At 37.4% G+C, this 26,982-nt stretch overlaps 1 protein-coding gene across 5 annotated transcripts in view; it reads left to right on the plus strand.

Annotated features, from left to right (window-relative positions):
- bcar3 (BCAR3 adaptor protein, NSP family member) overlaps positions 1-26,982 on the plus strand; it is a 68,598-nt gene that overhangs the window by 28,445 nt on the left and 13,171 nt on the right. For 2 of the 5 annotated variants that reach the window (XM_084086615.1, XM_084086616.1), the window contains 2 exons: positions 2,496-2,841; positions 9,392-9,431. In XM_084086615.1, coding sequence (XP_083942741.1) covers positions 2,496-2,841; positions 9,392-9,431 — 386 coding nt within the window. Of the gene's footprint in view, positions 1-2,495; positions 2,842-7,892; positions 8,008-8,071; positions 8,617-9,391; positions 9,432-18,035; positions 18,314-26,982 lie in introns of those variants that run through there. The other 3 variants (XM_084086617.1, XM_084086619.1, XM_084086618.1) reach the window with 3 other exon arrangements.

Below are 26,982 nucleotides of genomic sequence, written 5' to 3' on the forward strand. Positions count from 1 at the left end.
AAACTCGGAAATCAGACTTTTTTTCCCCCTTGCAATTAGGCTACAAGTTTATACAGTATCTCGCAATTGCTACAAAGTTATAAAATCCAAATTGTTAGATATGAGCTTGCAATTCTAAGAAAAACAAAAATCAGCTGACAATTTTGACATTTTGCGACACTTTGCGAGAGAAAAAAAGTCAGAATTATGAGATGTAAACTCACAATTGCGAGAAAAGGTTGGATTGTAGGATAAAAAGTCACAACCCCCCCCCCCATATATTCATATATATATCCATATATATATTATATATATATATATATATATATATATATATATATATATATATATATATATATATATATATATCCATATATATATATATACATTGCATTTACTTTATAATTAAAATATTTATTTTGTTTGTTTATGTATGGCATTGTTTTTAGTCTATAGGCTACATATTTAATAGTAAAAAACATTTAATTGTTTATGCTTCAGTAAATTAAGATAGTTAACCCTTGCAGCAGATAATTTTTTTAAAATAAATTATAATCAAGCAATGTGACAATATTATAACACTCCTATTATAATCAACTAAGCTGTCTACACTGCTGTCACGTTAGGCTGCAGGGAAGCACATGACACAGGAGATTTGCTGAAATAAACTGAATTTAACAATACAATCACGGAGAATACTCAGTAGAACACAACCATAAAACATAGACGAGACCGGACAAAGAACTATATAAAGCAGGGAGATAATGAGTTGAACAGAAACAGGTGTGGGAACAAATAACAGCCAGAGAAACTAACAAGGGAACACAGGAAATCGGCAAACAAACAAACAGAGTGGAAACGAAACTAAAACAAGACTGAGCATAACCTTTACAACTGCAAAATAAATCTTAAGCCTGTGCCTACGCCTTGTTGATCATGATGGGAGCCGCTCTAACTCATCAAATCCTAAACAGTCTGTAAAACCTTACACAAAAATAATAATATCATAATGAAGATATAATATGAGTGTGCTGCTCATAATCTCAGGAATGCCGCCATATAGCGTTATATAATGCTAAAAGTAAGAGCCTTCTCTTAACATTCTCTCACGTAATCCATTCCTATAACAATTTGATTCACTTACATCAGATACATAAACAGTAAGGGACAGGACAGACTATTGCTATGTTGGGCATCTTCTTTTATTTAAATAAAACAAGCAGTTTATTTACTCACCAAGGCCAAATTTCGGTCACAGCTCGGCGACTGTTCATTTTTGACCCTGGATTCACTGTTGCACTGCAATTTATGGGAAAACACAAACAATATGAACTGCAAACCCAGAACTAAATGAACAGTTATATGTAGCAGAGGAAGAACATTTGGGGAATGGTTGTGAACTTTGTGGAATGAATCTGTGTATGAAATCAGCTCCCCCTCTTTATGAAGGGAATGAGATCATGCCAGACCTTAAACAGAGGCGCTGTCAGGGTCCAAGATTGAGTTTCACTCATCACAAAAGGGACAAAGGATGGTGACGGCAACACCAGCTCTGCTGCGTGCATGTGCGCTTCGAATAATGGGGTCAACACTCACACACACTTATCCAGAGTCTGGGTCAGTGAACTCACACACCCACTGTTTATTTTCAATTGAACTATCCCTTTGAAGAAAAAGTGTGATACCTTCAAATGTATCTTATCCATTATTCCATAAAATCTGTCTCCACTTTCACTGCACCAATTAGTGGTCTTCGAGTGGCAGTGGTATGCTGAAGTAAACATGAGTTTGGAGACAACACGGGAAGATCATAACATATCTGCACGTCTTGCGGTCAGACTGAAAGGAGTTCCCTCTCTTTAAGAGAGATGTCTCTGTTTTTTGTTTCTCTCTGTTGCTGCCAGGAGACAGGTCTATCAAAAGGTGATGCGTTCCAATTTACCTGTGCCACAGGGCACACATGGCAGGAGGTTTCGTATAAACATTAGCTGTTGAAACCACCTGAAAGAATGTCAGAAGAAATAACACCCAGTAACATTTCACCTTATCTGTGTGGTCAGTAATAGGTATACACACAGACTACTGCCAGTATTATATATACCTTCCTGTTATGGAAATAGAGTAACACTATGCCCAGACAGACAAAAGTTTCCTTTTTTTTTTTTTAAAGAAATTAATACTTTAATTCAGCAAGGACACAACAAATTGATCCAAAATGACAGTTAAGACTATTACATTATTAGAAAAACATGCAATTTAAAATAAAAGCTGTTCTTTTAAAATGTTATCCTGAAAAATATGTATCACGATTTCCACAAAAATATGAAGTAGCTAAACTGTTTTCAACATTAATAAATCATAAGAAATGTTTCATAAGCATATCAGAATGATTTTTGAAGAATCGTGACACTGAAGACTAAAGTTATGGCTGCTGAAAATTCAGCTTTGTCATCACAGGAATAAATTACATTTTAAAATATAGACTTTTAATGTAATGTTTATTTTCTGTTTTACAGAGCTGAGGATGATGGCAGAAGGGAGGTTTTCCAGTCTGCCCAGGAACATGCATGTTGGGCGGCAGTGCCCGCTCGCGTCTTCCATGGATCTGCTGAGCTCACGGGCTGCCGTAGCAGAGATGCCGGTCAGCGGCTACCAGGGCGTCTCCATCCATGGCACACTGCCTCGCAAAAAGAAGAACAGCATTGGTTCTCCCGTGAAGCAGCGGGAGATGAATGGAAACGTGGGATCATCAGCAGCCCCACACCCAGGCCGATATCGCCTGCCACCGTCACCGCTAATACACAACGTTATTGAAGAACACCATGCTTTCTACTCAAACAGGAACTGCAGTGTCACATCCAGGTAAACAGTATTTCTATCTAGACACTTGTCTACACACCATTATATCTATCTATACACCTGTCCTCTCCCAATGATTCAAACACAACAAAACCCTGCAGCAAAAGCAAAAGCACCACAATCTTTGCAAAGAACTCAAAGCTACCCAATTGTTGAGGTGTTGCTATTTTATGGACCAGTGTCAACGCCCCTTAAGATAAATGGGATATCTTAACAGTAACATGGTTAAAAACACAATTCATGAAATCATAAAATCATATCCTCTTTCCCTCAGCTAAGAGTAACATTACTATATTGAAATAGGCTTTCAAAGAATAAGGTCAAGATTAAGGTGAAGGTCAACACAGCAGCAAATTAACCTGCCTGCTCTTCACAGCTTATGTTCTTTAACTAAAAATATCTTAAACCGAACAAATGATGAAAGACAGTGTGAGAATGAGCAAGCCAGTTTGGTCACTTTACTGACTATATAAAAGTACAATATGATCAAGCCTTTTGTGACTCAGAATTGGCACTACGAAATCACTACAACACATCTGGTACTGGCTGTGCACATAAATACATGTCATAACTCATTTTCAGATTGTCAGATTATAGAATAGGACTGTTTATGTAAGTACTGATCACATTTTACATCGTACTATTACACCGTGTCCTAATCGTTACAACGTAACAAGTGATAAAATCACTTTTGTTGCTGGAACCTTTTAGTGTTTTGCCCAGTTAGGACACAGTGTTATAGGACATTACAAGTTCATTGATAATTTGTTTACCTTCAGTACAATGTTTTCTGAATTAAACGTCATTTACAGTATCACAAGTTCTAAAATGTCATCTACGCATATTTTTTGACTGTTTAACTGAACAACTTTCGGGTTGTGACTCCACTAGTGGTTTAACATAACTGACAGAAAGTTGGACGTCAGAGCAGTCGACACCAAGTCTTCAGCCTTACGTTGCCCACCAAGCCTGTTAACTTTACTGTCTTACTTCAGAAAATAGGACATCTGAGATCATAATCACAAAATGCAAGCTGCTACTGGCTCAGACTCATGTCCAGGACTGTCTCCATCTCTTTTTCTTACATCTTGTCTCTTTTTCCTCACTGTCTACCTTTGCAATAGCTCTAGGCCTTCTTGACTGTATCGTCCTCACTGACTTTCTGATCTTATCACAGCCTGCAACAAAGCAGTTTGTGTTTGTCCCTTATTTACGCAGACTGACTTAACAGGTAATATGTCTCACCCTCAATAAAAGACCTGGCAGATATAGTAAAGTAATCTGCGTCTGGCTCTGTGGACAGTGTTACAGATTATAGAGGCCACTTTCCACAAACAGGACACAAAATAGGCCCGGAAATTCTTAAAGAAAAATGTATAATATATAATATATAATATATATGTATTATTAATAAAACAATGTTCATTGCCAACCTCAGGAGGTATAAAATATAATAAATAATATTTAAATATAAAAGTATTATTAAACCATGTTTTGGTAATTTACTAATAAATAAATTGGTAAGTTAATTATAAATACATATAAAGAATTAAAATACTAATTACTGATACATAAAATAATAATTCAATAGATAATATACAAAAATATGACATTATTTTGTGATTTCATTTATGGAAATCAATCTTAAAACAAGCTACTTTTCACAAAATGTAAATTTTGTTAGATATTAATTGATCTAACATCACAAAAATAAAATAAAAACTTTGTGTGGAAAGAGCCAGAGACAAAAAGAAATGCAATGCATTGAAACAGTGTACAGACCATAAGACAAAACATTGATAACCTGAAGTGTTGTTCACTTCTTCAGTAAGTACTTTTACCAAAAGCACCCAAGGAAAAGCAGAGGATAGACTAAATAGAGGCTTTTACATAAGTGAGACTGTGTGTGTTTGTGTGTCTTTGAAAGCGTAGGTGTGTGTTTAGGTTTCTGTAAGACTAGTGGGCCATATTTGTCCCTTGACATTTGAAGGTTACCTAATATTGGACTACTATTTCACAACCACAAAGCTCACTGAGAGATGGGAAGTGAAAAATGACCACGGCACACAAAAGAAGCTCCTCTGGGGTGGCAGCGGGGTTAGCAACGACCTCTCGTAGCGGCCCAGTCACCATAACAACACCTTATTGCGACTCTGCATGACACATGGAAAAAGAAATAGGTAGAACTTAAAACTGTGCATGAGAGAGACAGACTGTGCATGAGAGAGACAGGAGAGAGAGGGGAACCTACAGCACAAAATAGGATTGTAATTTCCTAATGTGGACACCTACGTTAAATCAAGAAGCAATAACTAGCTTGCCCCAAGAGGACTTTGGAGACTCAAATGGCATTGTGATTAAATGTCAACCTCCTGAACGTCTGGCTGCAGAATGCTCCACCAGTTTGTGTGTCTGTCTGCAGGTGAGTAGACAGATGAGATCCAATGACTATGGGTTTTGTTGCTAGGACTGAAACATTTATCTTTTATAAAACAAAGAATTTAAGCACTTTGAGTCTTACTACCTGCATGTGTGAGGCAGCTGTTCTAACACAGACATACACACAGGGTCTTCACAGGTTAAAGTGAGGGTTGTAAATTTATAGCTTGACTGAAAGATGAAAGAATTTGAGATTGAGAGCAACACACAAAGAAATAGAGAGAATGAAACAGATGAAAGAGATGATGGAGGAGCAACAGTGCCAATTGATTTACTTGTTAAAGCTGATTAAAGTGGTTCTAGTTGTTGACAGAACCCACTCAGCACCCTCATAACTACATGGCCACAATTATCTCACGTATGCCACTATTATCTTTGTTCCTCAGTCTTGGCTCAACTGCCAAACAACAGAAATGACACCTGGCAAACAAAAAATGTGTTTACATCGTTTTAAAAGATTTCCTGGTGTTGTGCAATATATAAGGTAACAAGAACAGTAAATTACCAGTTTAATTGAAGTAATAATAATTATAACAGCATTTTTAATCGCAAAATACCTTACAGGCCACAATATAAAAACATTTCAGGATTTTTTCTTCACCGGGATATTTTGTCACCAGACAGTGCCACCTATCTATCATAATGTTCAACATCACAAGATATCAACTGTATTATTTGTTATACTATTATAGGGGATAAATGTATTCACATGAGAACTTTTCACATTTATGTGTTTCTCAGAAGTCGAAGTCGTTGTAGTTGGGAAAACTTCTATAATGGTGAATGAGAGACTACATTAAATATATTTTTTGTGTTTCAATTTGCTCAAATAGCAAAAAAACCCTCAACAATAGTGTTTTCACAACTTTCAGAAAGAGGAAAAAAATTGAGAGATTGATAACGGCAGTCAAAAGAGAGAAAGATTTTAAAGGGTTAGTTCTAAGTCAGTTAGAAAATGATATTCTGTCATTAATTTCTCACCTTCATGTCGTGTCAAACCCATAAGACCTTTGTTCATTTTCTGAACACAAATTAAGATATTTTTGATAAAATCCAAGAGCTTTCTGTCCCTCAATTGACTGCAACGTTATTACCACTTTCAAGCCCCAGAAAGGTAGTAAATACATCGTTAAAATATGTCATGTGACTACAGTGGTTCAAATGTAATGTTATGAAGCGGCGAGAATACTTTTTGTGCGCAAAAAAACTGAACAAAAATAACAACTTTATTCACCAATTTCTTCTCCTCCATGTTAGATTCCTACGCTGTTCATGTAGTAAACACAGTGCAGCACTTCCAAGTTGTACGTCAGAACACCAGCTCAGTATTGGCCAGCTCCTGCGTCAGCATCACACGCATGTGTCGTGGCGCTCATGCGAACAGCGTCAGCCAATAATGAGCCGGCGTTCTGATGTACAACCTGGAAGCGCTGCACTGTGTTTACTACGCGTATAGCCTGACATGGAGGAGAAGAGATCGCAAAAAAAGTATTCTTGTCGCTTCATAACATTAAGGTTGAACCACTGTAGTCAAATGGAATATTTTAACGATGTGGTTACTACCTTTCCAGAGCTTGAAAGTGGTAATAACGTTGCAGACTATGGAGGGACAGAAAGCTCTCGGATTTCATCAAAAATATCTTATCACTCCCACAGCCGCTGTATTAGAAACAACATTTCTAATACACAGCAGCATTTACTGTTTTTTTGTTGTTTTTTTGTTTTTTTGATGCAAAGGTAATATAATACAAAGTATAGTGTTATAAATGTACATAATTTTTTTTTTAAATTGAAAATATAAAAAAACTTTGCAGGATTTACAATGTCGATGACCGTTAAAGCGTGTCGTCACAGTCTGTAAAAAGAGTCCAGAGTTTTAAGTTCATTTTAAATGGTCCTTAATATTTTTTTATTTTATTTCATATATTCCATGTAGTTAATCAATTAATGAAACCGGCATCCTGAATGTATTAGAAAAATCCACAAAATGCAGTTTAAAATATTTTTTGTATTTAATGTCAGCTACCAATTTATTGAACATTTTTGCTGGTTAGTTGACATGAAATGCATTACAGTAATGATATTAATGCTCTACGTGTGACTCAGGTCTTTGTTGGGCTGTCCGGAATCAGTGTTATGTAACTTTGTTAGTGTTGCTAAGCTCTACGGAACCCAAACATTCTATCCAGACCACTAGGTGGTCCAAAGGATTTCCTTTTGCCACAGTTCTGCTGATGTGACGTGAAAGAGTTTTTTTTGGAGTCTCTTTTCTTTCACAAGCACATTTATATAAAACTATTTATAATTAATACAGACATCAACCCAAACCCACACCCTAACTAAAAGAAAAACTTTTGAATTTTCAATAAAAACACAGAAAATAAAACAAATAAAATAAATAGTAAGTAAAGAGTAAGTAAACTCCATCACGCATAGGAAGGTATATGGCAGATTTTTTGGGAGCATTGCATGTCAAATGTCCCATTTCCCTCCAGTGGTTTAAGCATTATGAATCTGCTTCTGGAAACCTAATAATAGCATGTCCATCTCTCTAACTTGCCTTGTCCTCCCTCAGCTTTCTAATTCTGACTGGCGAGGCTTTGTGAGGTACAAATCACCACTTTGAGACACAATGCAGCTGTGGCTTGGCATAGAGCAAACCAGAGATGGAGATGGATGTTTTCTTGAGGCTGTGTCCTCACTTCATGCCCTCTCTTTGCGGATAAGACGGTATGTCCAGCCCAAACTCAAGTCACTCGTGGGTAGGCCCGTGGGAGTACTGACAGTGTTCTCTTATAGCATACTAATGTAAGCGTTCAGAAGATTTAAAGCGTGACCTCTCGTCTCTAGAGTTGCTTTCTTCTTAATGTTCAATGGGAATTAAAACAGGAAATCAGCTACGCTTTTAAGTTCCATCAAATGCGAAGCAAACAAACAAGCCAAGAAATCTTAAACATTCTCATATTTCCAGTTATCTGACGCTTTTTATATATCTGAGCTCTCACCCCAGGTGCCACCTCCACACTGAATCTGAAAGCCACCCTTATTCCCCTAAGGGGGTGAGGCAGTCCACCACACACCCTGGTGGTAAGAAAGGAAGAAAGAAAGAAAGAGTCATAAAGAAAAGTCAGGTTTTTGTGTAAGCTGAGATGAAAGGGACCGTCAGAAAGAGAGAGGGCGGAATGGTCTAAATGGAGAAAAAGCTGAGCCGTGCACCTCGACTGCGCGTTCTTCTCCATGACTCCTTCACCACTGCACTTCCTGCGTTCCACGCTCCACATAGAGAATCTAAATAAAACAAAAATGCAGTGCTGACCATGGGCCATCTCTGCAGTTAGGGTAAGTCACATCTAGACCGCAACCTTAAAGCCGCTGGCAAGAATAGAGGTCATGTGAACAATCGCTGCCTCCTGTCTGGTCCTGCGTATTGCATATGTTCTGGGTCCTACATATTGCATATGTTCTGTTACATTTGTGCTAAGTTTGTCTTTAACCCAAAGGTTGCACTGAAATGTTTATTTATGCTGTTTTTCAGCCCTGTGGGAAATTTAGACTCAAGGAATTAATTTCCCTTTTCCTGGCTATAATCCTTTATAATTTGGGTAAATCTTCACGTAAGCATAAATCCGGAGAGAGTCACAAGATTGTTTGTGTGTGAGACAGAGAAACGCTAAAAGCCCCCAGACCTTAAACACCAGCTGTGACATGCTCATTCTTGACTGCCTAACCGTTTGTAAAGCCTGGATACGTTTTTTTTTATTCTTCTTGCACAGTATCTAAACTGATACTTGCTTTAATCTCAGCTGCACTTTGCACATTGGGGTTGATGTGGAAGTAATTGTGTGTGTGTGTGTGTGTGTGTGTGTGTGTGTGTTTGGGGGGGATGGGGGGGATGGGGGGTATATGTGTCCACATGTTGTGGCTGGTGTGGTCTATACTGTGGTGTAATGACCTCAGGCGAGCAGGGCTGGACTGGTAGGCACTTTACTGCAGTCCAACGTACAGCCTGCCCAGAGAAGGACCCACACACACACACACTTACAGTTATACAGGCAGGCAGCTGAGCTAGAGAGTTGATGTGTTCGCTGAAGAGAGTTCTTTCTTTCTCCTGCAGGGACGGTGCAGGCATGGACCCTAACATGGAGTATGTCAAGGTAAGTCTTCACATTTTACCTTTATCGATATGTGCGTGTGGAGTTTTGAATGATTGCTCAATTATGGTAAAAAGCCGGTGGCAATGCATGATGGTATGGCGGGTGAGGGTTGTAGAAAACAGATGATCTTAGGGCAACCCTTAACCTTCTAAAATATTCAATACTATTCAGCTCAAAGAGTTTTGTAAGTGTAGAGTCTTAAAGTGGGACAGGAATGTCAGCCATGCTGAATGTTGAGGATATGAAGGATTGTAGTTTATTGACAGTGAGTTGGGTAAATATACATAATACATCACATACTTGGATTTGCATCAGAGATAAATGTGTGCGTCAGTGTGAGTGATTCTCTGTTATATAAACATTTGCACTTCCTTCAATGTTATAACTCGCGCCATGGATTTTTATCAAATATAAGCGCTCTCTCCTTGACCCGTTTAGGTAGTTGACGGCATTTGATTCTGCCAGGAATACATTAGACCTCAAACGTGTATAACTTTAAGCCAGAGCTGTTAATAAAACACAGGAAACTCTACAGCCAAAATTTTCGATAAAGATCTGACAATCTCCTACTGTGCGAGAGGCCCCTGTAGACACATCCTCAATTAAAATGGCACAATTACAAGGAGGAAATGAGCTGGTGATGTTTCAAGGGTCTGCAAGCAGCATACTGTATGTAGTTTAAATTATAGTATCAAGTTAGGAACAAATGAAAAATTTCACTTTGCCAGCAAAGGCAGAATCGTTCCCTGGCTTTATTTTGACCTGAGGCATCAAGCCATTATGAAAGCTCTTCATCACACAACACAACTGTATTACAACACCCATGACTCAGATCTGATGAGAGAGATATGGTGTGACATATATCTTGGGGGTGTCTCATTCGGTTAGCATTGACGGAATGAGATTTTCCACTGTGATCACCTGCAGCCTTGAGTGTGCTGACACCACACAGCCACCTCTGTCAGCCTGCTGAGAAACCATCCGTCACTCTCTCTGTCCTCCTCATACTCAGTAGCTCTGTGGTGTGCCTCATCTTGGGCTCTAGCAACTCTTTGCGAAGAACAAACTTCTCTTACCTCACACAAACAACAAACCAAAGCAAACAGCACAAACACACACAGTCAATACTAGCAACTACATTGTAGCAGTGCTCCAGTGCAGTTGAACATACAGTCATACAGTTACCATAACGAAATACAATTTCAAAAGATGTCATTGTGAATCTTACAGCCGGTCAAGATCATGTTTGTCTCATATTTCACCCCAAATTATATAAATTATATAATGGATAAGCCAGTTGTTTATTCCATTATATTAAACACATTGTACCCCCTCATTATGTATATGTGTGTATAATATATATATAAATTAAATTAAATTAAATTAAATTAAAGGTATTTATATTAAATTAATTTATTGTTGAAATTAAAACTACTAATAAATATTGTATTAAATAAATTAGGAGAGAGAAATTAATAAATGTTAAGATTTTATTTGAACTAACTTTTAAATTTTTATTTCCAATTCATTTAATTAAAAACATACTATTAAGAGTGAAAAATTTGAATTAAATTGAAATGTAATTAATGTGTCCATATAAAACAATTTTCATTACAGTAAAGAAAATCACCACGGAGAATAATGAAATGGGGGAATGTGTTGATTTTCATGAAAATAAATAAATAAAAAATATTTTTCTGAAATACGAGTGAAGTATGATCCAGACATTCGTGAGATGCACCCTCCAATCAGAGAGGCCTATAATAGAACTTGATAGGAGATGACATAATATATCCTCAGGGGAATAACATAGCCATGAAATGTTTCAATCAGATGAATTGCACACACTGGCTCTTTATACTCTATTTTATGCAGTTCAGAACTGTCTGTCTGTTTAATGTGTGGCCATCTGTAAACATGCATCAATAGCTGCAGTGAATCCGCCATGTGAAGACAATTTACGCATTTTTCTGTTTACAACCTTAAAAACTCATCTGAAAACAACTAAATCTAGACATTGACACTGTGTCCTGGACACATCTGTGTGTTTGTGTGTCTGTTTCATGTTTTGTAATGGTCAAAGGATCATATCTTCAGTAAATCATCCCCTTCCTCTCCCTCTGAATGAATGAAGGTGGACTTCACCTTGCCCTCTTCAGGTGGTGTTGAGTTTCCAGCGCTGTGTTTAGCAAACACCTGCGTCTGTACAGGTTCCCATTTAGATCTGTGCACAAGTTTAATCCATCAGTCAGAAAACTACAGATGGGTTTGGTTTATCATCTAAACTAGCTCTGTAGCTCATTTAGTAGAATATGCTAAAATTAAATGATATTACAATTTACTACAATGAACAGAACCCTCATCAAGTCAAGTCTCCTTTATTTATATAGCACTTTATTCAATACATTTTGTTTCGAAGCAATTGTTAAACAGTTAATTAATGATCATTGATGCAAACAGAATTTAATTCTGCAGTAAATCAGCTCTAGAAAGACATAAGTGTCATTGTTCAGTTGAAATCAGATCAATGTTGATTCAGTTCGGTTAAAAAATGTATCAATTATGGAATGAGATCAATTCATCTATAAAGCAGCTCTTTAAAAAACCAGCTCAGTTCAGTTCTCATCCGATAGTGTCAGTGCAGTTACATCAATAACATTGCCAAATATTAAGTGTCCCTAATGGAATGAGATCATTTTCGCCAAAATTTAAAATTTCCAAGAAGAGTTTGTTAGGATGAACATCAGTGGATTGACAATGGCACAACACATTCATTTCTTTAAGCCCAGCAGTAAATAAGTATGAAGTGGATATGAATTGAAAGGTGGGGGGTGGGCTGTAACAGGGGTGAGGAGACCTGGTCAAAACCCATTTCCATTAAGTGAGAAATCTTGAGGTTTACGGCGAGAACTTTTTGGCTTGTGCTCTGACCCTTTTTTCATACTCCACTTTGTTTTGGCAGTAAATTAGCATTAAGCCAAAAGGCAACAGTGGCAAGGAAATCTACAGACCTAGTATATTCCGTGAAGACACTATATTTAGTTTGAAATGAAAATGAGATTGTTTGGAAAGTAATAATTTCCTCGGTTACTGTTACCTGGATGTCAATTGTTGAGCCTTGGAACAATGAAATGGGGGGTTCTTCTAGAGAAAAAAAAGAAAACATGGATTATGTTATGTTATCTAGGACCTTAAAACAATACTTCTGTCTCTCACAGCCTTGTTTGTTATGTATGTTATGTATTAAATACGCTATCTACACAGGGTCTATAATCAATACAAAAGTACCCCTTTTCCATCAGGTTTAATCTATGTCTCTCTTCATTTGACTGGCTAGTTTCCAGCTCAATTATGTTGGTTTTACAGTATTGACCTATTTTTTTGACAACCTGTTAGTTGAGGAATGTTTTCTTCAAAGTTAACAGGAAGCCAGCCATCAAAAATATTGGATAATTAACTTCCAAGACCTCATATGCTGATATCACTTCCTGAAGTCAGATGACTTGAGTTTTAGGATTGTTAGTGAAAACTGTTTGTTTTTAGATTATATCAGATCAGATCAGGTAGTGGTTTCCATCATGGTTTGGGTGGTTTCCATCATGGTTTCCATCTGTAACCCCAGGACAATTCTGAAAAAAAGGAGAGAAAAGCCTACAGTAAGTGTAAGGAACTGAGGGCAAATCATCTATCTATATTTAATGTCAAGCACTGAAGACATGATTTATTCAATATCAAGCCTTTATTCTTCTCTGTCTCTCTCCTTGCGTGTGAAGCAGAGATTGGCAACAACGTGGTGCGAAATTGGAGCTATTATCGTCAAAGATGATCTGGAGGGTGGAAATTGTTTGGATGACTTGATGTTTAAAAACAATTTTTTAAAGGGTAGGAATAAAATCTCTCTCATAAGGGATCTGCGGATATGATGCATGAATCACAGACTTCTTGTGAATCATAGATGGGAACGATTGGGATGGTGTCAGAGAGACATCAATGCCACATTTGGTTTAGTGTATTTACTGTATTCATTATATGACCTTTCGGTCTCACTGTTTTAACACCACACTCTTTAACAAGGATATTAACAAATATTCAAAATTGGGAATGGATGAAAAAAAATCGATCAGTTAGAAAAAGGTCATTAAAAACTCCTGGAAAAAAAACTATTTTAAAATAAAAGTTCCAAACAGGAACAAAAATGGTTTTACAGCCTGGCACCGCAGGAGAACCTCCACAAAGAAGACCATCTACTGAAGCATTAAAAAACCCAGAAACCTTATCTGATCTGAAAAGCTAATAATAAAGTATATAATCAAGAACTTTTTTAATCTCCAAAGAACCATATAGTTACTTACAATGGCACTTTAGTGCCACATAAAAATATCTAAGATTAGGAACATGAACGTCCAAGTAACAGTCGTAATATTTTGAGGAAAAAGTCAAAATTACGAGAACAAAGTTGTACTTGTAGCAATATGAGCTTTATATTATCAGCCTATATAAAATTCACAAAATATTACGACTACAATCTTTTATTGCTACATATTTAGCAATAAAATATGTAATCTCGTAATCTTAGATTTTTTTTTTTTTTACTTTTTTTTTGTAATATTACAACTTTGTCAATGTTATACTTTTTTCTATATAAAAAAACCAAAACATTACAACCTCAATGTCATTTTGCTATGATTTTATTCTTGTATTTAAGACTTTTATTTTTAAGAGTGAAACAACAGATTTCTTTTCTGGTCTCTCTCATACAAACATGCACCTGTACGTACTATATCTTTCTGTTCTTGATGGCCTGACTGTGAACACATATACTGTTGCTCAGTAAGCTGTTAAGCACTCATGAAAGGGCTTTACAGGAACAATGAGGCACTGTTCCCTCTGTGGGATCTGCTGCCCTGCGAGCCCACAGAAAGACCTCTTTAGCCGGTTTGAACCCTCTCTGAACACACAGACCAGCCAGAGCAGAGACACAAGTACAGAAAGCCTGGTCTACAACAGAGAACATAGACTGACCCAGAACAATTCAAAGAGTTTCCGGCTCTTAAACGATGAGAAAGAATGGAAGCATGAAGACTCGTATTGTTAGATTAAATCATATCATCATTGCTTGATAGTTTATAAGGATAGATAGACAATAATGAGAGTAATGGCTGTGAAAGGTAGGAATTACTTTAGGTCGGTTTGCACATAAGAAAAGTGCTAAAGACGTGACCATTGACACATTACGATGTCTTTAATAAACAAACATATAATGCCCAAAAGATCGCTAATTGTGTGGATTCAAATTTAAATATACATGAAAATATTACATGCATGATATTTCTGACTATATATTAATGACTGGTTAAGCATTAGGCTACATGTAGCCTAATAATGCTTGAAGGGTTAGTTCAGGTGCCAAACTTAACAAAGAGAAAGATCATCGGTGCATCTTGACGTTTACATGAATATAGTGTCAGTGTGGATCTCCATTGAGAACTATGAGGAAATCTGTTTAACAGCAGCCACTAAAACTAGCAGTGATTATTACCGCTGCACAGAGGCACAACACCCCCTAGTGTTCATATATGCGCACTGCAACACACTATGAAATAAGATTACATCTAGTTTTCATTGACGTCACATCACAATTTACTAAGAGCCTCAAAAATCTTTCGAGACAGCAAAAGTCTATTGATTTGAGTGAAAAAGATTCCAATCACAGTTTCTGCAGCATAAAGTAATAAATTATTATTAAAATATACAATAATAAATGTAATACAATACAAATGTATACAAAAAAGTATAATGTAATTTAATAAAAATATAATATTATAGAATCTCAACAAGAGTCTCAAGTTCCTCACATACAATTTGATCTTACATTTTCTAATATTTGTTTTATTTCTTTACTGACAATTATTATTTTTTTATTTTTTATTTTTTTGCCTGCCCAGAAAAAAATTTGCAAAAAAGTACACATCAGGGGTGTCCTAGATTGCCCTAATTCAGTGTCTTAAAATAAAAACCTGCTATTCAGATAGAAATGGTCACATGCAAGTTCTTTACCCTTTGAACTACGTTATGTTGAAGGCAGGTCAGACATGTATTTAAGGTTTATTTTTTGCACTCATGTACAAAAACAATCACACTGACTCCTTTCCTTAGCAGACTGTGGAAAAGCAGATTTGCTCACAGGGCCATGGTGATTTTATTGAGTGTAATTAGGTATTTTAGGAGCTCACTCTCAGGGAGAACATTCCAGTGTTGGTCCGAGGGTGCCAGCCAGCCATAATGTCTTTGTTTGCCCCTTAAGAGCAATCTGGGAGAAACATAACAAATCTCATTTGATATACATCCAACTGTTTGCATCCAAAAATGTTCCTGGAAAGTAGAACAAACAGCATACTGTACTGTTTTCCATAATGATGAACTGAAAACAGTTTGACGCTTGCATTTTTCTATTCATTTAATTTTTTTAAATATACAATGAGGTTCAAAAGTCCACAGTGAAATCTGTGATTCAAAAAATAAAAAGTTTTTTGAATCACAGTTTCAAAGTTTTTTTAAATAAAAAGTAAAATATTGTAAAATATTTAATACTCCCCACTATTTATGTATCATTAATGTCATTTGATCATGTGAACTCATTGTACAGACGAGTCAAATGTTCTTGCTTCAACTGAAGCACAAGATGCTCTATGGATCATTCTCAAATCATGCTGAAGAAAATGATCATCAGCTTTTACACAAACTTGTGGTGTTCACGCAGCTTGAACGTTGCTGCCATTAAAGCAAAAGTGAAACAAAACAACTAAACATTCGGAAAGTATTTAATTTGTCTATTTAAATTTTCACTCAACCTGTTATTCTTATAAAATAATTTTTTTTTTTTTAAAAAGGGAAAAGGGCATTTTTACTGTGACTGTAAGCAGACTCCACAAAATTGTTGAAATGATTATGGAATCACTTTTAAAAGGGTGATGGCATAAAGAGAGACTGTTATACAGGTTTGTCCTTTCACTAAATAGCCACACAATTTTAAATGGTGCAAATAACACATACACAGACTCACCTCACAAACACACTATGAGCTCTTGTTCAGTCAGGTGAAATGGTCTGGAAAACATGAATTCTCTTCTGTCTTCTAATCTTACGGGTTTCCAAACGCCTCTTTTACTCTGTGAGCCTTTTCTATGGGGTGGGGGTTCCGTTCCCTGAAAATGACAGAACTCGTAATGCTGTTAACAAACAGGCTAATCAAGAGAAAGCCCCTGCTAGCCCATCAACAAAAGACCCTCTAGTTAGCCAACTAGCCGCAATAACTCTAAGTGCTATTTGCGCGTGACTAAGAGACAGAGTAGTCTTGTTATTTAAACCCCAGTGGGAAAAGTGAGTGAATTTGGCCGTCTGGGATCCCTCAGGCTCAACCGGACTCTCTTCGCAGGGTCAGGATAGTCCCAGCTGGGTAAGAGAGCCCTACCTGCTAGGGGAATGCTCTTTTATATTAACCCCCTGCTGTTACTGAAACCCCGCTGGAGTTTAGAGTGATGTTGTGCTGATACTAAAAGACACAGCCCTGGTCCCTCGGTGCAGACTTGTCACACAGGATCACCACTGTCCCCGTCTGCCTGGAAAAACGCTTCTTAAAGTCCTCCACGGGAGATGCTCTCTCTTGTCTGGAAAGATTAAATTCAAATGTCATTAGTGATAAGCAATGCTTTTTCATGTCATTGAACTGCTTGATATCAGATTGTCTCTCAGCATGTTCTCGTTTACTTGCAATGTGTGTCAGTGTCTCTGTTTAGGTATAAAGTGATAATTTTCCTTTTTTTATAACCCTGCTAACCAGGCCCACATAGAAACTGAGCTTACACAATGCTGCAGATTTCTGTAAAATTCAGTGTTTGTTTATTATAAACAGTATTTTGGCTAAATTGATTATGCATTCAGCCCTTAACTCAATTTAACACATTTTACCATGTTTAAATCACAAAATCTCTCCACAAATCAGTATAGAAAGTGAGAAAAGTATATACAGGCCTGCTCATAACTGAAGATCAGTCAAAATGTAAGAAATAATTTTTATATATGAATATGTTTGATTTTTATTAGCATTAGTGGCCAACCAGTGTGACTTTTTAAACGACTGATGCTGATATTTAGAGAGCAGGGCGGCTGACACACACACACACACACACACACACACACACACACACACACACACATATATATATATATATATATATATATACACACACACACACACACACACACACTAACACATACATATATTTATATACGTGTGTGTGTGTGTGTTTGGCGCTAAATATATTTGCTCTAATTAGCATATGAATAAGGAAAAGAGCTTTGAAATGTGGGAATTCTGAGAGAAAATTTGATCTTTTTAGAAATATTACATCTCTAATCAGAGTACCTCATTCTATCCCGTTCCCTGTTCATGTATTTTTTGGCAAGCTTTTAGAGGATTTGAGGAAAAGGGGGTTGGTTTAGAGGCTGGCTGTGTGGTGCTCCTGCAGATGACTGAGTTCTGATAGGCTGGAGAGTCGAATCACATGGAGTTTATCACGGCTCCTTACATGGGCTGCCCGGGGGTGAGAGCAACAGCATGGAGCAGCATATGCACTGCTGAGCACACAAACACACACACACACTCGCGCCGAGAGAGTTCACAGACAGTCACTGGGCAGCTAACATGCTCTCATTCATGGGAGGTATAAAGCAGTGAATTTTGGAGATTAAAGAGTGTGAGAGTGTTTCCACTGATGAGTTGCACTGAAACAAGAGAGATGTCGGAGAGTTGCAATATTTTAAGGACCATCACGGCAGCTTTGTGCTGTTTCTATCAGAAGAGCTCCGTTATTGGAGCCAAGGTGAGTGAAAGCTTCCTAAAACTGTCAATTTATGCATTTTTAGTAGCATCTTATCCATGTGTAATATTTATTATATAGTTATATATACTATATTTTACTCTTTATATTTTAACAACTTTATATTTTACTGTTAATATACAAAATATGTAAAAATGTTTGTAAATACATAGATGTACAGTAGCATTACAGAAAGACCGATTCAAAAAGAAGAGAAATTTAGATCAATTAAAAAAAAAAGAGAGAGAGAGAGGTGCCATAAAAAGCATGTCTGTGTGTAGTTTTATTGTGGCAGTCTTTAGCCTGGGCTCTTCAGTATATGGCTTTTTTCATTATAGTAAGTGAAGGCGTTAGACACATGCTCACTCACGAGTGTGTGTGTGTTTCTTCCCATTCACTTGTAATTGTTTAGTTGCACACCCTCCTCCTCGTCTTCAAAACCATTTAACCCGTATTGATTGAAATCTTTTATCTCTGTGGCGGCTTGCAAATGGATCGTAAGTGTGAACGCGTGTGGTTTTGTTCACTCATCTAATGTGTCATGTGATAAGGACAGAGAGCTGCTCAGGTCGGGTTGAGTGAATTTATGGGGCGATATAAAATTGGTGGCCCTGCGTGTGGCTGTTACAGGTACATATGGAACCGATGTAGGAATGAAACAGAGCAGTCTGCAGGTCATACGACTATTCAAAATGTTTGGATTATCAATAGCAAGAATGTTCAAAGAGTTACATTACACCGAGACTACAGGGGGTTTTGGCCAACATGATGAAATGCATTAAATTTTCTGAGTTTATTGAGTGGATTGAAATATTTCTGTCAGTCTCCACAGATGTGGATAATCCATTCTCCCTTGCTGCAATCCGATGGCACATGAACTATTGATCTATGGTCCATCAAAGTCTACAATAAAGCAGTGCATATCGGGAGAATCTGGAACAAACTAAAATGTCTGTTTTTTTCTCATTTCCAAACTTTTATTTCTAATATACTTCAGACTGCAAACAGATATTCACAGATCAAGAATGTCAAGGAGCTCATTCAATAGTCTTGCATTTAATAGCAGTATTCCTGTAGCTGAACCAGTAGAGCACCAAGGTCATGGGTTCGATTCCCAGGGAATGCATGAACCAAAAGATGTGTAGCTTGAATGCAGTGCAAGTTGCATTGGATAAAAGTGTCAGCCAAATGCATAGATGTAATTTGCATGAAGACTGATGCCAGATTCCTGGCATGTTTATCGAAACAGTCTATATTTTCAAATTCTAAGGCAGAATTGGCCAGAAATAGCAGCATGTTTGTTATTTCTCAGCTCTGGCCAGGCAACTCAGCGGACCCTCGCTCTCAGGGTTTGAACGTCTGTTAAAAACATTCGGGTCTGGTCCACATTTTTTGGGCTTGTTTCTAAAAATAGTGCTAGGTTGTCATGGAGACTTCCGGTCTTTTCGATGGTGTTGGGGGTCAGTGGGAGTTAGAGGGACAGAGAGGGCAGTGTTGGTGCCTCTTGTATGGATTCTTTCTTTCGAGAGGAAATTTCTCACTGAACCTCCTTGATCATAGAAGGCTCCATCTGGCAGCGAATGATTTCTAAGTAAATGTGGTGGAAACAACTTGGGAGCATTATTTTGGTCAGTGTGAGGGGCAGTTGTGGGAAGGAGGGTGGTGTGTACTGTACAGTACAGCTGTGAATCTCTTCTACCCTGTAGAGGGCTGAAACCTAAACCGTGACAAGTCTGCCTTAAATAAGCAGGCTTACTTGTTTAGTAGAGGTGTAGATTAACACCTGACATGGACTCTAATGAATGTCGAATCGTTCTTTTTAATGATTATGTGGTTGAACCAATTTCATGAAGTGTTCATGAGTCTAAGGCACTGTCCCAAATGGAACCCTAAAGGCTGATTTATACTTCCGTGTCGAAGGGAGCACCCTTCTGAAACCTAAAATGACAAATGGGACACCCAATGGTCTTTTGTCTTTAACGGACACGCGCAAGCTGTGGTCATTGTAAGTCCACAAGACCACAAGTGCACATAAAGTGTGCCATTTGGGACAGGGCCTAATTTTGTTTTGGACTAAAACTTTATGGCTTGTGTTTTTTGAGCATTCAACAAGCACTTTTAAGATGCTGTCAAGTTAAAAGTAGTTCAATTCTGAAACAGGTCTTAAGATCCTTGCATTTGGATCCATCAATGGCAGAAACAGGTGTTTTTAAAACCAGATTAATTATATGTATGTTAATTTTTTGTGCTTCCTTGTGCAGGCTGATGACTGCTAGGGAATGCAGTGTTTACTGTTTAGTGTCCTTGTCAGTGCACCCGCCTAGCATGCCACGATGATGGTTTGAGACCGACTGCAGGGTGGTTAGGAGGGTGAGCTTTAGAGGCGGAGCAATGAAGAGAGGGGTGTGTTTGTTTGGGTTGATTTCAAATATCAACAATGTTCAGCAGTGACTTTGAGAAATAACATACTGCACCTTTCATTGAAAATATTGTTATAACGGCAGTATTTAACTAACGTTAAATGAGGTACATACTTTTGAGAATGCATTTGAGTGATGACTAAAACGAATCAGTGAATCATTTTTGGAACACCCAGACAAATTAACGAATTTTTCTCTAACACTTCCCACGCATTAGACATGCGTTCCCCCACACACTGACAGTGTAACACAGCAGAAGCATCATGGCTGTGGCAGAAATAGAAGCTCAGCAGAGCAGTGGGACAGCGGGAAGTCTCTCTGATTGACAGGCTGCTGGAGAGGTGCTGACACAGCCTGGCACAGTTCCATCAGTCAACAGCAAAAGTTTCACATCCTGTCAGTGCTAAACAAAAGAATATGTTTTTGGATCAGGGATTAAATCATCATTCCGCAAAGTTCTTAACGTGTTCAGTCTCCGCCAGAGTGAACAAGCGGTGGCTTATTAAAAAAAAAAAGAAAAATTATTTAATTCACTCTCAAGCCTGGACTGCATAAAAAAGGAAAAATAAACAATTGATGATTTTATCCATTGAAAAATGGGTATTACATATCAAAACAGAGCAAAATCTAATGCGAGTAGTCAAGTGTGGAGGACAACTACCCTCCTGAAACACCACTGGCACGTGTTTGAAGCAGAAAATTAAAGATATTTTTGAGTCAGAGCAAGCTCTTACATTTTGATGAAAATTTTTGCAATAATGTGTACTGAATCATTCACGAGCAGAGCAAGAACATGAACAATAACTTAATTTAAACTTTTTTTATCACTTTATCTCCTCTAATGCTACCTTCCTCGAGCATTCCATGCATAGGACTTAAAGGCATTTTCCAAGCTCAAGGCTTTCTTTTCTAACAGGATGGCTTTCAGCAATTTTGAGTCCCCAGGACAAGCGTGTCCCCTACTTTTCCATCTTTTCCCCTTTTTGCTGTACAACAAATTGAGCACGCTCGAGGAAACATTAAAAAGAGGCCATGTTCAAAGTGATCCAGCACAGCTGCCCCAGGCCCTAATCTCCCCCTCTGCCCTCCTTACAAAGCCAGGGCTGGGCCACGCTGATTGGGACAAAACTGGAATGGAATGAGGGGGCTGGGGATCACAGATTGAAATGGAGAGAATGTGATTAAATGAGAAAGAGTCCAAGAAGGGGGGGATCTAGCTTATTTCTAGACCTCAGTTGCCTACAGTCAATATATTAAAGCATTGGCATATTTTACCTAACAATACTGTATTGATATTCTCATAATATATTCTTGTATAATAAGTATAAGTATATAACAAAAACGCATACTTTATAGAACAAAAAATAAATATAGAAATTGGCGTGAGAATATTCATAGTATTGTCAAGTAAAAAACTGATTTAGACGATAAATACATCAATGTTGAATCAGACATCAGTTTAACATAGTAATAAATACAACAAATATGCAAATAATAATGAATGACAATATATACACACACTAAATTAAAAAAAAATAATTGTATAGTATAATATTGTTTAGCCAAGTCCATGCTGATTCCCATCCCTATTATGAGGACTGCATTCATACTTCAATACATCGAAACTCCACTAACAAAATATTTATTTGATATTTCAAAAGGACAATAAATCTTTCATGAGCATCTGTCACATCCCCAGTTCTTCCAACTGAAATGTGCTGCCCTGTTCAGGAACACATGAACATGGCAGACACCCCAGGGACCATCTAAATGGACAATGTGATGAGGGTGAGATAAGAGAGGAAGAGGTCCTGTGTTTAGAGTCCCAGGAGACTGATGGGACACGCTGATGGCCCTTTTTGTTTACTCTGGCTCAGGAAGGGTGTGACCCAACACCAAAGCCCAGACCAGGTCGATTGTCCTGCACATAAGAGGCCACTAATGACCCCCTGAAACCCTTGGGAATCTCAACCTACAGGGTTGAGACAGAGGGTCTCCATCCTTCAAGCCCCCACAGGAATCAGCAGGAAATAACAAGATTTCTACATTTTATGTTAAGATGTGTAATGCTTACCCAAAGACGCCACCACAATTAGAGGATGGTTGCCAATGCATTGCTTTGTGGTGCCAAGGTCTTCATATTCATTTTAGCACATCGCTAGTGGTTTCTAGGATGTTTTGGGTGGTTACTACTGTAGTCTCTATGATATTCTAGTATCTAAGGATGCCTAAGATACCTGTTTTCTTAAAGGGATAGTTCACCCAGAAATGAAAATTCTGTCATCATTTACTCACCCTCAAGTTGTTCTAAACCTGCATGAAGTTCTTTCTTCTTTTGAACATAAAGGAAGATATTTCGAAGAATGCTAGTAAACCAACAGTTGCTGGTCCCCACTGACTTCCCTAGTATAGAAAAATATACTATGGAAGTCAATGGGGACCAGAAATACTATGGAAGTCAATGGGGACCAGAAATACTATAGAAGTCAATGGGGACCAGTTTGGTTACCAACATTCTTCAAAATATCATCTTTTGTGTTCAGCACAAGAAAGAAATTAATACAGGTTTGGAACAACTTGAGGGTGAGTAAATGATTTTCATTTTTGGGTGAACTATACCTTTAAGGTCCTGTGAGTCTTTAATTTTTTACCTCTTAATGTCCACCTATAAGTCAGATCGCTTAGAAAAGTATTAGTCCTTTTCAACAAGCCACAGCATTAAATATATTACTTATGTCTGTTCAAATCTCAAATCATTAGTCATGAGAATGACTAACTATCTGCCATTGGATTACTTGTCCTGCTGGTTTCCATCACAAGTCAGTCTGAACATATGTACATGATCTCCATCTTTAGCCGTGCACTTTGCCATAATCTGCACAATTTCCAAATCAAACATGGATTTTTAACCGTTCACTCACTAAGCTGCTGAACGGCCACTTGTGGAGCAAACTAAAGAGGATTAGACGTTCGATAATTAACAGGGGAATGTCATCTCATCCATAATAATTATCCAGAAGTGGCTTTCCAGATCAAATTCAGCCTTTGAGCTCATCATCTTAGACTGGAAAAGCCATGAGCACAGTCTGTTCTGACATGTGCCAATATGATCTAATGTGCGCTTGGTTACTAAGCTATGCTTATGAGGTCTTACAAACTACTACAGACAATTTTTAATACTGCAAAGTGTCTTGTATATGTCATTATGTTACCCATTCTGCTGTCGATATCTAACCTGTGCTCTGCACTTACCCAATGAGACCTTTGAACCCTCATTCAATACATTCAAATGTTCCATTATGATTCACGTTCAAAAAGCATGCCACTATTTAAAAAAAGAACCTTAGCAATCAGCCCCTCATGTGTGAAGATAAAAATTACAATATATAAATGGCTACAACTAAAAGCAGAGGTGATGTACAAATATATCTGCTCTGCTGCTTGATGGAGGGATTATTCGTCATGGTGCTATCGAGCTGCTCGAGCAACTGAGCTTTGGCTATTTTTAAACATTTATAGCCTCAACGCACCTCTAAATGGATCCACGATGTCGTAGCGCTGAATGAATGCGACGGCCGTGCCAGATTAACACCACCTCAGCTGGCATGCAATCACAAAGCAGTCATAAAACCAAAAACATGAACATCCAAGTCCAAAAAATATTAGCATTCAGCACAACCTGAATAAAATCTCATGCTCATACGTTTTTACTAAAAGTTCTATTTCAGTTGTTTGTTTTAGTCATTGTATTGTGTAATACAGTTGAAAGACACTGAGCACAAACAAGTGCTTTGAAAGATTTTCCCAGTCAGGGTAAGACTATGTATCGTCTGGTCACTGTAATTTGTGGCTTGCGGGGTGTTGGCTTGGATCACTGTTGTCTAAATGAAGTGGGTGTAACGCTCGTCCCTCACTACAATACCAGAGGCATCAGAGTGTATTTCAGTCCTCGCTGTGGCCTGGGTTTGTCAGTCTCTATACATAGTAAGGATCTTTGAAGCTTCTCCATATAAAGGGAAAAACAGTCCATTGACTCGGCATGACTTGAATATATTTGGTTTAATAAGCAAAGAGTTGCTAAAATATACTTTTATAGTTTGCTTTCAAAGAAATGCACCAGTCTTTAATTCAGTAGTTTGGTTACATCCTTTCAAATAATCATAACATCTGACCATCTAAAAAGTGTCCTTCAGTCCTCTGAAAATGATTGAATGATCAGTGACGAGTTGACATGAGGATCAATCAGACAGGATTATCCAATAACCCCTCAAACAAGGAAGTAATACGACTCTGCCATATGTTGGTGTGCGTGAGAGGTTTTCCATCACAAATCAGTTACTCAAAGACCAGAATTAAGAGATCTTGTTGTAGAATTTATACAGTATCAATGTCCAGTATCCACAACATCTTTTGTTGACTATCATCCATAAATCCATCAATACATATTAGTGGATTTGTTCAGATAACTTAACATCATTTGAAAATATCCAAACCAAAAGGCTATTCTAAACCTTACATATAAAATATTGTTAAAAAACACCAACCTAATAATTTAGAACGATCATATACTATCATATGATTTATGTTTACATTCATATATTTTGTCGTCTCCCAAAATACACAGAGATATCCACATTTCCAGGCCTGTGTGCAGTGGTTTGTGGTGGACCACAGTGACAGATTGTGGTCAGTTAGATCCTAATAACTGCCTGACAGACAGACCACTGCTTGGGCTATGGGTCACTGGACAGAGAGAGAGAGAGAGAAACTGACAGCTAAGCATCTTATCAACATCACAGAAAACTGATGTAGCTTGTCTGCTGCTGTTAGGCCTGGAAAAACATGAAATGTATATATTTTACATGATGAAAATTACATTTTCACATACTACTACACATTTTTATTGTACTTGTACTTTTATTGTATATGGTAATACACACAATAATGTTGCTTGAATGCCTTGATAAATATCTGTAAAATAATATTATAAACACGGCCCAATAATGCAAAAGTCCTCAGTAGTGCACTAGGCTCTAGTTTCCTTTTGACAGCACAAATGTGATGACATCACTTGTTATGAGCATTGATGTCACTGTACACCGCCAGGGTTCTCAGCCATACTCCGATATCTTGGCAGGTTTAAGAAAACCCAAGTGAGTCATTCATCAAGCCATAAAAAGACATGCAAAGCTACAGTGACAAATTAAAATAGAACTTAATAAAATACACAACAACATCATCTGGCTCTGGGTCCATGTTTGAGTGATGCAGTCGATTTAATTAAATCTGTCAAACAGTGTCATATCAATTGAAGTTTCCACTACTGAGCATGCACACACAGACAGTTACTCATCAATGTTAATTACCTTTGCCCTTACATTGGTTTTATTTGACATATTACTCCATAGACCACAACTACAAAATTGAAACGTGGAGTCCTGCTGGGACTTTTCCCCCATACGCACAGATTTAGCTCGGGGTTATGCAGCAGTGCTGTGCTTGAGTACCCACCGCGTACAACTACCAGCTACAGCACAAAGGTACCACTTTAGGTCTCTGAGGTTGGGTACCACACATAGCTGCCATTCCAAGCACTTAAACAAAAAGGAAACACAAGAATACGCTTGAAATCCCCTATCTGAAATATGTAACAGCCTCTTGCCTATACAAGTAACACAAGTACAGAATGCAATTCACCCATTCACATTCAATAAAGCAATAAAGCATTGTAGTAATTTTACCATGTTTAAGGAGTGTTTGGCACACCACAAAATCATCTTAGAAACACAGCATCTTTATATGCATATAAATAAAAACAATAATAATGAATTATTTGGTCAAATAATAGCCTTAAGTAGACTGCTTATGGTTGACAAGCAAAGTACACCTTCGTTGTTAATTTTTTTTAAATGCTTTTGAAAGAAGTCTCTTATGCTCACCAAGTCTGCATTTATTTAATAAAAAATGACAAAGTAATATTGCCTAATATTATTACAATATTAAATAACTGTTTTATATGGTCATATTTTAAAATGTAATTTATTAATGTAATAGCAAAGCATAATTTTTCCAGTCTTCAGTGTCACATGATCCTTCAGAAATCTAATATTCTAATATCCTTTCAATTGCTTTAAATAAATATATAAAAAGATAAATTATAAAATTATTTATTCATTTATTTACAGAGTGCCTTTGTTATTTTTTAACAGGGTTTTGAGAAATTTGCTTTGCATTGTGCCTAACACCCTGCTT

Source organism: Abramis brama (assembly GCF_963993115.1).
Source record: "Abramis brama genome assembly, chromosome: 16".
NCBI classification, from domain to species: domain Eukaryota; kingdom Metazoa; phylum Chordata; class Actinopteri; order Cypriniformes; family Leuciscidae; genus Abramis; species Abramis brama.